The sequence below is a fragment of the Egretta garzetta genome, unplaced genomic scaffold, assembly GCF_000687185.1.
Source record: "Egretta garzetta isolate BGI_Z169 unplaced genomic scaffold, ASM68718v1 scaffold340, whole genome shotgun sequence".
Taxonomy (NCBI): Eukaryota; Metazoa; Chordata; class Aves; order Pelecaniformes; family Ardeidae; genus Egretta; species Egretta garzetta.
Genome location: NW_009258377.1, coordinates 1,027,654 through 1,039,456, shown reverse-complemented (window position 1 = coordinate 1,039,456; position 11,803 = coordinate 1,027,654). Strand labels below are relative to the sequence as shown.

The following is an 11,803-nucleotide window of genomic DNA, read 5'->3' as shown; positions in this document are numbered from 1 at the left end:
CTATCCTGTTTTTTAACAGATAATACTAGAAAGATTCACCAATGACTGGTCTTCTAAAAACACTGTAAGAAATTGACCAGTGAACCTCAGTAAGTGGACCTACCACATAACCTAGGTATGCTGTGCTGTTGCTCACTGCAGTAGGAGAAATTTAAAGCTACAAGGAGTAACTGTGATCTAACTGTGTGTGATCCCCTGTGCACCGAAGTCAATATAAATAAAAGAACCTAATAGTAAACAAACTATTATAGAATCATAGAATCGTTTAGTTGGAAAAGACCTTTAAGATCATCAAGTCCAAGGATAAAATAAAACAGTGCAGTGTCAAAAATTACAGTTGTGACAATATATCATAACATTAGCTGAAATGAATTCAGGGCATTTTCTCCTTTAGCTAAATCTCCCCTATGAAAATTATTTCAATGTTTTGATTTTTTTGCTAAGCTTTTACTTACCTGAATAAAGATTTATTTTTGTCATTATTCCTCTTCTGCTACTGAAATGCAGCCCTGATGACTCTATCACTAAGTGGCTGAGTTGGTCTGAAGTTATCTCCCAGGATTCCATCACAGCCCTCTAAAAGTTCTGCACCTTTAACATGTGTCCTCAGTCTACGGAATTCCTCTATCTGAAAGGCAGAAAAACAGAGATGAAGAAGCTTAGATACACTCTTCACTGTGGGATTAATGATCAAAATCAGCCTTGCCCAGCCACTTCTGCAGCTTTGAAACTTGGGAGTGTTCAGGTACCTTGTACTAAGGTCAATATACATCGTTAATAACATTTAAAAATAGTTGTCAGCACTGTCAAAACATTTAACATATAGAGAAAAATAAGAACTTTCATGCATATGGTTTGGTAAGCATCGTCTCAGCTTTATAGGAAGTCTGTTGATATTTTATATGAAAAATATGTTTTTTCACATCAAAACAAAGTACCACTTCAATATTTCTGTAGATGTAGGCACTAAGCATACTTGAAAATCAAATACAGTCAAAAATCAATTTAAAACTTTTAAATTGGTCCAAAACAAATAAGTTTCCAGTTTATAGACTCTTTTTAGATTTTTCTAAATCTAATCTGGGGTAGGGAAGTATGTGAGCAGCTTCTATCTCCATCGCTGGTATCAGCATCAAGCTCTGTGGAATAAAAAACTAAGAAAATCAATGCATATCTCAACAACATTATACCTTACTGTTCAACAGTGCTGGTTTTAAGAATCTGATATTTTAAAGTAGTTACAACTACAAAAAAAAATGTGTTTGTGTTTGCTTTGGCATATTGACAAGCTCTCTTAGCTGGATACAGCAAACCTACTTGAAGGCTGACTCCCCTAGCCTCAGCTTGGGAGTGACTTGTACTGACCCTGTGATGCCTTGAAACTGAAGCTACACAGAAAGCAAAATGGAGCCTGAAGTACTTAATCATTTTATCATCTAAGAAATTATAGAGAGAATATCTCCATGAAAAACACCCTATGAGGGATTACAGGGAGAATGCAAGTGTGATTCCAGAATTAAAAGAAATGAGGTACTAAACAGCAGGTAATGGTATTTTTATTCTCATATATTCTCATATATTGCCTGCAGAGAATGTTATCTTACTGCAACCTTGAAGACAACTGTCTTCTTTGTTTTTTCCCACTCTACAGCAGAACTGATACAGACTTATTTACTTGATTTAGAGGCTAGATCGGCTCTGCTGTCTTTTCCTCAAAAAACAGTGTGCTTAGAAATCAACACTCAGCTTCTTGCAGCTGAGATATAATAAGGCAACAGCTGAGATATAAGGCAACAGCTTAGACTGAAAAGATGAAAAGCAGAACAAACTGTAAAGCTCCTTGAAGGTGCTTTTAGAGGCAGAACTCTCTTTTGGAAGATTTTTTTGTTTGTTTATTTAAAGCAAACTGAAAAACAACCCCACTATAGGCTTGGTACTCTAAAAGTCTTCAGGAGTCAAGAGCTGGTAAATCACTGAATGGGTTTTGTAAAGGTACCCACTTTCACCACCTGAATCAACTCCAGAAAGCCTGAAATAATTGTAGTTTGGGAAGAAGCATTTTACAAGAATGTGGCTTTTGTTTGATCTTTTGAGAATGAGAGACTTCAAACAAACACAGATGAAGGAGAGGGAAGAGCAGACTCTCTGCAAAGCTGGCATTTGTGAGCTGTCTCCTACAATAACTACAAATGCTCTGCCCCAGTCCTCACAGTGAAATCTTTCTCCAGGAGGTACTCTTCACAAAGCAGCCTCCAGTTTCTTCAGTCAGGAAAGTAGGACTGACTTGATCCCCGTGCCTGTTCTTCAGTCTTCAGGGAAGTCAAGAATCCCAGCCCTGCTCCAAGGGGGAATTGCCTCTGAGCCCACCAGCCTCCCTGTTCAGTTTTTTGCATCATGGTTAAGACCCCCGTGACAGAAACCCTCTATATTACACAGTCACTCTTGAGAAGTTGTTGTCAGAAATGCTAGCTGTGCTGACGTTACTTTTCATATTAAATTTCCACATGATAAGGCAATAATATGTGTGCCCCACTCATCCTGCTGCCTCTAAGATGGAACCATTTACTACCTCCTCCCAAGTCATGGCTGTGAAGTACACACTGCAGGACTGCCGAGCAAACAGATATTTTAGAGGCATGCGTCTAAGCACCCTTGGATATTCACACACTTTCAATGGGAATAGCCATTTATAAATTTTTTTCTCATGCCCAGAAGACACTAAGGATGACCCAGGCCTGTTCACACAAAATTCAGGATCCAGTTCTAATCAGTGAAAGGGTAAATACACAATCTTAGCATGTCTACTGAGTAAAAACAAAGTTAGATTATATTTTGTGGATTTTTGCAGGAGTAGTTTTAACATTTCCCTGTATTCAGATCCTGAATACTGCTTTCTTCTGTCTCACTTAAAAATTTGCTGTAGAACACACAAAACAAAGAATTTGCATGTTTTCTCTACACACATTTCTTCTATATGAAGAATAGAAGCATTATCATTGTCTGAAAATTTCACATGCCTCAATGACACCTTCCAAGAACACAGACCTGTTTCCCAGTGAACAAAATACCGTGAGTCTCTCAGAATGCTTTATTTCACAAACTACATAAATTTTGCACAATTCCCACCCCAGCTCCATATGCTCATTACTATTTCTGTCCTTTAGGAGGTCTTGATTTTGAATGAGGTAGACAAAAGGACTAGAGACCTCACCATTCAATACAAACCCAGTTAACTCTGACAACAAGTACAGAAGAACGATAGCTCCTTTCTGCACCATTGCTTAAAATCCCTACTCTGAGTGGATTAGACAATGTACTTATTCTGGGCTTCAGTGAACCACAAAGCACATTATTCACAAATGTCCAATTTTTTAAAAATACAGTGGAGAGAAGCATGAGCAAGTCTTTTTCAATTATTTCCTGCTCTTTACTGGCCTAATAGGAGGAAGTTTTCTATTTTCTCCCCTTGTATTTCAGCAGTGTACCTGCATGGGTGAGGTGTCTCACAAAAGCAGTCAACACAGTTGTTTCTGGGCAACATAAGACAAGCGAGGATGATAAAACCCTCAAAAGGAGGGCAAGAATATGCAAAAAGAGCACTGCAGGGTGCAGCTTTCCAGACAAGCTCCTTTCCACTGAGGTCAGTAATAAAACTCCCGAGAACCAGATTTGCAAAGCCCAGAGGAGAAGAGTTGCCTGCACACTTTATCCAGACCTCACAGAACCACCTGTGAAGGAAACAGCTCTCTGATGAAGTGAAGCCTTGTGTCAAAGAAAATTACTTCCAGTGAGGAAGCAGCATTGGACTACAGGAAAGTACCTCCCTGATGCTGCTGTTCTATGCCAATATAGTTACTTCTCCACTGTTTCAAAATAAGCAAATGTGAAAATATATAATGTGACCATGAACTAGAATTGCAATTTTATTCATTTTTCCCCTTATGACCTGCAGTTGGTTAAGCTAATCAATATTGCTATATTAATTACAGAAAATAAGAATGACCATGAGTATCTTGTCTCCAGTATATTAACTAGCTTCATCAGAGGAAGACAATAAAACCTATTCCATATCAGACTGTGTTGTTCTTTAGTGTTACTTGTTATTGATACTCAGAAGTTGATTGTTTTATGGCCTGAAAAAATGAAAACAGAAAGCCTTGAATTTTTTTCTTACTGGCTATAACCACAGATGCTACTAGTATTTATATAAATCGCTTGAAGTTTCATAAGCTGTGTTCATGACTATCCCACAGAAGAAAGTTCTACAAGTTAATGACACATGTAAAAATAATCTATTTAAATCCATTAGAAATGCATTTTCACTGATATCTATGCTTTAATACTACAAGCAGGCTTAATAAAATTAAATGTCTTTACCAGCTTTCCATGGATGATTCAGACTGGTATATGCTATACTACATCCTCTTATTTTCCATAGACAAAAGCCCTTGCATTTCTAATCTCTCCTTAAACAGAATCTCTCATAGGCGCTCATGCCCACATGCAAAAAAGAGGCCAGATATTTAATTGCAACCAAAATTCTAATTACAAGTTAAAATCTTGGATGTCTAGGCTATAGAAAAATACTCTGGCACCCCCAAAACCTTATTTTGGGCATTCTGGAGAGCTTCTCAGTCCCTTTTGACTTTAGAATCTCAGAATCACCATCTCTCACTTACTTGTTCCTATTTTTATTTTCAATTGACATCTGAAAGCAGTATCTGATGCAAATAAAATTTTTATCCCACCTTGGCAAAAGCCCTTCATGTTCTTAGTAAGCCTTTTCTGCACAACCTTGACTTCAGTGCTGCTGCATTCATAACTAGCAGTAAGGATTGGTTTTTTTCTAATTGGTGCTGATCTACGATGAGTACAAAGTATCATGGATCATCTTGGCATAAGTCTGCTCCAATCTCTCTCTCTGCTCCAGCTCCACATCTCACCTCCATACTGTGTCAGTGGCAGGTAAAAAGCCCCTCCGTGACTTGTACGCCCTTCCTCACTGCAACGTTCTTGTTGGATTTGTTTTACACCAATCAAAGTAATGTAGCAACACAAACCAGGTACCCCTCACCTAAAGAAAGCCATGGTTATGAATCACACTCTTTTCCCCAGGCACAGTATTATCTTCTGGAGACTTATCCCCTTCACATCACGTTGCAACATCTTATTTTCTTGTGGCAAATGAGCACATAGCAATATTAACTGAAATTGCATTTCTCTGCTTAATTCCTCTTTCATTCACCTCCTCGCCATCTCCCATCACATCTGGGTAGCTTGAACTGTGCCTTCCTGGGTGCATTGACTGGATTAAAAGGGAATAGAGACTCTAAAATCTGCAACTACCATGAAATAAAATGTCATACAATGTCTCAGTGTAATAGCTATTGTCTTTATACTTCTGATTAAGTCTTCTTATTTGTCTGTATCATATCTGGACAATTAGCTGCCAAGTTACAAAATGTGCTGTGTCTTTAAAAGTTATTCTGAACCTAATAATGCCAACTGAGTTCTGTTTCCATTTACTCAGTAGTAAGCAGCTATAAAGCTTATCCTTTCATAAGCAAATAAATACCAGGTTCATGATGGAATACATTTAAGTTGCAGCTACCATACAAATACACTTATGGGGAGCTCTTGCTTTTGTCCTATGATTAGAACTAGAATTCCATTTTCATACAAAAAGAAACACTGCCAAATTCAAGATGTTAAAAACTGTTAAAATATTGTGCTGGAATTCCTAGCAAAACTGTAGATCATTAAAGCTGAAATAATTTAAATGTCAATTTATCACCTTTTATACTTTTTTCTCTTCTGTTTGCACACGCTTCAGAGCAGGCAATGAAAATTAATGCATTCAGCTTCAGGGATTCTAGATAGTTTCACTTAAATTATACCCACATTCCTCCAGTTGGGATTCACAGACTGTGGGAAAATATTCATCAGGAGTTTTCATTGCTTTCTCTGGGATTATTTGTAGACAGATTTGAAATGTTTTCTACAGAAAGGTTCACACCACTGTTAGATATAATTTTAAAAAAAACTTTAAAATACATACATGTGAAATCAAATTTAAAGAGGTAGTTTTCATTTGACATTTATCATAAAACAGAAATTTAAAAGAGCAAGATAAGTTAAATATAGTTCAATGCAATATAGCTAGCCCGTAGTACGTTAACATTTTTCATTCTCCAGGACATAGTGTCTCCCTGTGCTTTTTGTTCTTTAACATCAAAAAGCAGTGATATTTGAAAGCTTACAATTACAAAGAATTGAATTTCTTTTGCCCATTGACTTCTTTCTTTCTTTTTCTTTCACTTAAATAAAGAATTATTTTAAATGCAGATGATAAATGATAACAAGGTTTTTCATCTCTGACCTTTGCATTGCTTTCAGTGACTCAAAAGGCTTAACCTTTACTTGAAAAGCCATGTACTGATCTAATGGGATCTTCAAGGAGAACAGATATAATGCCCTGATATATATATTTGCACGCTATAACCTTTAGCTCATAACCATATTCCAAGGTCACTTTAAGCACAGCTGTTACCTGCACTTGGGACACAGTCAAAGGATAGCGAAATAATATCCAGGTGACACCTTCACTGCAGGGTGGAATGGTTAGAGAGCCCTCATACACCCAGTAGTCACGCAGTAGAGGATCTGAAATTAAGAGAAATGTGGCATTTTAATGACATTAAGGAAAATAATTGTGTCTTTCCAATTATGACAGCTTATGATAGCCATGGGCTTGCTCATATGATGGAGTTAGTATGCAGTAAGTTAGGGTATGAATTTATAACCTGCCACCGTCCACTACTTTCTCATGTGAACATACATGAGCTTGTGGTCATTATCTTACAGTAACGTCCCCTGGCACGTGAGTATTTTAAAGATGAGAATGCCACTTTATGTGCGGGAAAAATAGTGTGCACAACTCCTTAAACTAACACAGCAATTAAATAAAATGGTAGGAAATAACACCTGTTAGTGTCAAAAGCTACAAGAGACATCACATTTTGAAGGCAGAGAGGATGTGGTGATCAAATTTTAATGGACTTCTACATTTAGGATATGTCTCAGGGATTAATTTATTTCATTTTTTAGAAAAATTCAGTGAAAACAGCTCAAGCCAAACTTTTCAGTTCACGATTCTGGTGATGTATTTTGTGAGATGCACTGGTGTCTTCTAGCTTTGGAAAAGTGAGTTGAATTTCACAGGGAAAAAAAATCAAGGTCTATTTAAGAACAAAATTATTTTAGTAAGTTTACAAACTTATTAATAGTTTTATAAATAACTGTTAGAATAAACAGTTGTCTCTCTCAAAAACATACAAGTGTTTGTCCAGAGTGTTAATTCTACATACATGTTTGATTTTAATTATTTTAATTTTAATTTCCCAGAGATTCCAGTCACACCGCACTTCGTGAGACTACATAGGGCTGCCCTTTGCTGCTCCAGGCCATACTCACAAATGACTCCCTGACACAGCTTAAGAAGTATGTAGAGGAAACTGCCTCACTGTGAAAGAAGGGACAAGAAACAAACCTTGAGAGGAACTGGAGACAAAGGCTGGTTAATGATGGCATGGAGAGCTAGGGGGAATGTTGTGACTAGCTTGACAAGGACAGGATGGGAAGTTGGAAACTGGAATAACTTGCTTAGTTGATCTAACTTGTTACTGCCATTTCACTACTAGCTCAGAGGAGTATCAGTAGAATTTAATCTTGCTAATGAAGCCTGTGCTTGTCAGTGAACATCAGGATTTTGTTTTGTCGGTGCAATTTTCTTTCTCAGTTAGGGAGTTACATAGCAAATCCACTAAAAGCAAGTTGCATGGTCAAACACTCAAAAGTTAAGAACTGCAAGAATTAATTCAGCCCATCCTGTGCATGCATCGTGACACCGTCTTGTTACATGATCACGTATGTCTTTTCTAGAGAACCTTTCATCATTTACTTGCAAAGATGGATAATTTTCTTTTGAAAAGCACCTAGTAACTTTTGGATTTCTCAGAACAATATGTGGTCCTTGGTCTTCTTTTTCCCATGCTATTCAAATCCTGCTTGTTAGAAGGACCACGTTTTCTCATTTTTTCGTATTTCTAATGCACTCATTTCTTCAGTGTCTAAGTGCTTCACAAACATGAATTAATTTATACTTCCAACACCCCAGTGTGGTGAGGAAGGACAGACTACCCCCACACTTTAAAGCTGGGAACTGAGGCACATAGAAGTTAAGGTCAAATGCATCTATTAATCTGAGGTGTTCAGTATGAGATGCTTAGAACCTGATTTCTCAGAGTAGTTAACTTTCTATAGCACTTAATGCAATCAGAGCACTGCTCCCATTGACTTCAGTTGGAGGTGTAAGCACTCAGCACTTCTGCAAATCAGACCCCATGATCTCAAGTCGGGCACCTAGAAAATGAGGAACACATAATTAGAGATGACTTATGAAGATTTTGGTGTATGTGACTTGATCAGCATCAAACAGGAACTGTGAGGCAGGGGTCCTGTAAAAAAAATGGTCACAGAATTAAAAGATGCTTTATAACGCATATGCATGAAGGGGCACAGGCAGCCTTAATTCCTGCAATTCCTAATTATTGAGCACTTGACTTTGCAACCTAAACAATATTCTTTTGATATATTTTATATAGTTTAATGTAGACCTGGAATACTTTAAAAAATTAAAGAGCTTGCCACTGTGACACAGAATTTAGCTCGGAAGGGTTCATTGCAGAAATATTCGTCTTGTAAAAATGCATTTTTTGAAAAGTCACCTTTTTTTCAAGACAAGGTAGAGGAAGTGGTTGTTTCTCATCATTGCTCTTTAACTTTTAGCTACATGAATTTGAATTTGCCTCCCATTGTCACTACTCCTTGCATGCTATACAACTGTCATTGCATTTGGGCATTGTCTTTTTACACTGCCAAAATGTTACCTTGGTAAGTAGGTAACCTTACGCTTCCTATTCTATGCCGAAGCAGAGAAAGGAGTACACACAGCTCCCCCTCTAGGTGGGATGATAAATCATCAAGAAAGCTGACTACAGTGTTGTCAGCAGTGCAAGGACTATGATATCACCTCCCACTCACACGGCTGAGGTGCAGATTTATCGTAAATTCCAATGGGACTTCACGCCTATTCCAGTTAGCACCACTAGGTGCAAAATGCATTACCACCTTATAGGACACACTCTGAGGCTTGCAGTTAGGCTATGCTTTAGATCAAGATTGTCTCAGCCTCTGCAATTAGCTAGAAATCCACCCACACAAAAGTAAGCAAAGGCACCTACCTGGCAATAAAGAGTTGGGATTAAAACAGGGTATTGTTTTGGACTTTCCCTGAAAAAATGAATACAAATCAATCTCATCTCTAGTTTCTCATTAAAATGATGATGAATGGAGAGGTAAAACACACTGTGTGTTCTTGTAACATTAAGCCTTGAATTCCTGTGCAAAGCAACCTCATTAATAGCCCCCATTTAATCATCATTGCATTTGTCCTTGCAGCTACACAAAGACCTTTTTTTATTCTATTTTATATTTTACTTCTAAGGTTATCTCAGCAATTTGTTAACTTTCTGCCTTTAGTACCTGGGCTCCTTCCAGGTCCTAGCCTCGAAATTCCATGAAATTCAGGGGTTCCATACAATATGAGTTTAAAAAACAAGGGCCAAAGTGAGCTTTTCCTTGACCAACATGGGTAACACTTAACAAAATAAATCTGGTTCCACATATTTAATGTAAGAAAATTCTATGTATGCCAAAAGCGTGTTTGATGCTGACCCTCTGAAAGTCATTAGTATAACACACTCACAATGACAAGGTCTTTTATGACCTTCCTCTACTTGGCTGTCCTACGAAACTCCAGAGTTCCATACACTGTTTCCTCTAACACGTTGATAAACAATGAGTTTGTAATATTAAACATCATGACTGAAGTTTACCGTATAGTATTTGACTAAAACATTTTTCAATTGCCTTCTAATGACAGCTTCTAATTTTTCTACATTTCAGCATCCACTGAACTGAATGGCTCATCTCTCCAGACCAATACAGAAAGTCTCATTAATACATCTCAAAATACTTTAAAATCAAAGGTAAGTATGATTGTTTCTACGTTACAGACAGAGACCATGCAGCAGAGAGTTGGAAGTAACTTGCCCAAGGTCATTTAAGAGAGCATCAACATTCTGGAGAGCATTCATGTCTCCTCAGTCCTGCTAGGCTTATTATCTGTCCTTGAGGATCCCCACAAATAATCCATCTGACAAGATGGCATTGTGTTTTTGCTGATTTCCCACAGCAAGTTAATATGGGTGCTCAGGTCATCTATTCTTTTCCTCCACAAATTAAAACCAGGTAAGTTTGGAGATGCTGCTGATATTCACTAAGCATGCTGCAGTGCTTGTATTCACGCTGACTTCATGATAATCACTGAAAAGGCAGCATTTGCAATCAGTTACTGGTATAGATGATCAAACCTTCTGGCCATCAGGAAAGGAAGTAACTATAAAGACTGAATTTTATCTGAAAGTACTGTAAAATGCTGAGATACTGATGCAGGCCACCAAACTAAGGCTTTCACATGTGCCTTGACTACAGACACATCTGAAACACTTGACGTGGCTTCAGCGTTTCATATATACCCTTCGCTCTCTCACACTCTGGTCAGAGAAGGAAGCATTTCTTCAGAAAACACCTTACCTTGTACTGGATGTCCTGGAGAATTTCAGTTACAGCCTTTAGGCCTACATGCTCTTTTCCTATCTGAAATACAGCAAGCAAAGATGAGTTTCAGTATTTTGCTATTTCTGAAACTGTGAGGCAAGACAGAGGCCAACCAGAACAGTAAGTTCTGTAGTTGTTTTCAGTTAAGCTACACAACCTTGTTTTAACCAAATACACTGACACATGGCAGCTCCAAACAATTAAATCACGATCAGGTCACCAGCCAAAAGCAAACAAGGTGTAAATAACTTTAAAGCAGAGACAGAAACTCACAGAATAAGAGAAAGAACCACAGCTAAGTCTGGTAAGTTTTGACTAACCCTGGTTTGCAGCATATACTGCATGTGGAGTCAAAATCATGCAGCATCATTGCATATAAATGCCAAGGATGCAGTCTGTCCTTACCAGCTTTTGTCAGAACGGTACACAGAAAGGAACAGAGTGAACAAATGCAACAGACACTTTTTGAATTTGTTCCCACAGCATTTCAAATCTGGCCCAAGGTATCTCTGAAGCTTGGGGGAGTATTTTCCTGCCTGCAGAGCACAGAATGGCAGATCCCCTCCCTCAAGGTATCTCTGGGATCCTGCTCCTAGCAGCCTGTAGCACTGCCTTTACTGAACGCGTTTAAGGCACAGAAGATCCACAGAGCACAAGAGCTCTCGATCCCTAGGTGTAAGAAATCAGGCAAAGAAGGGAAGAGACCGGCATGGTTGAGACAAGAGATGCTGGTCAAACTAAGGAGGAAGAGGGAACTGCATAGGCAGTGGAAGCAGGGACAGGCATCCTGGGAGGAGTACAGGGATGCGGTTCGGTTGTGTAGGAATGGGGTCAGGAAGGCCAAGGCGCAGCTGGAGCTAAACTTGGCTAGGGATGCAAAGAATAACAAGAAGGGTTTCTACAGGTATATCAGCCGGAAAAGGATGGTTAAAGAAAGCGTACCCCCACTGATGAGTGAGACAGGCAAGCTGGTAACAGCAGATGAGGAGAAGGCTGAGGTACTCAACACCTTTTTTGCCTCAGTCTTCACTGGCAACCTCTCTCCTCACCCCTCCCGAGTTGA

General features: G+C 38.5%; 1 protein-coding gene across 1 annotated transcript in view; it reads right to left on the bottom strand.

Moving 5' to 3' along the window:
- Positions 1-493: 493 nt before the first annotated feature.
- The window catches only part of CA8 (carbonic anhydrase 8), a 40,378-nt gene continuing 29,068 nt past the window's right edge, over positions 494-11,803 (bottom strand). The window contains exons 5-8 of the mRNA XM_035895878.1: positions 10,717-10,779; positions 9,303-9,351; positions 6,551-6,663; positions 494-628 (exon numbers count right to left, since the gene is read on the bottom strand). Coding sequence (XP_035751771.1) covers positions 494-628; positions 6,551-6,663; positions 9,303-9,351; positions 10,717-10,779 — 360 coding nt within the window. The remainder of the gene's footprint in view (positions 629-6,550; positions 6,664-9,302; positions 9,352-10,716; positions 10,780-11,803) is intronic.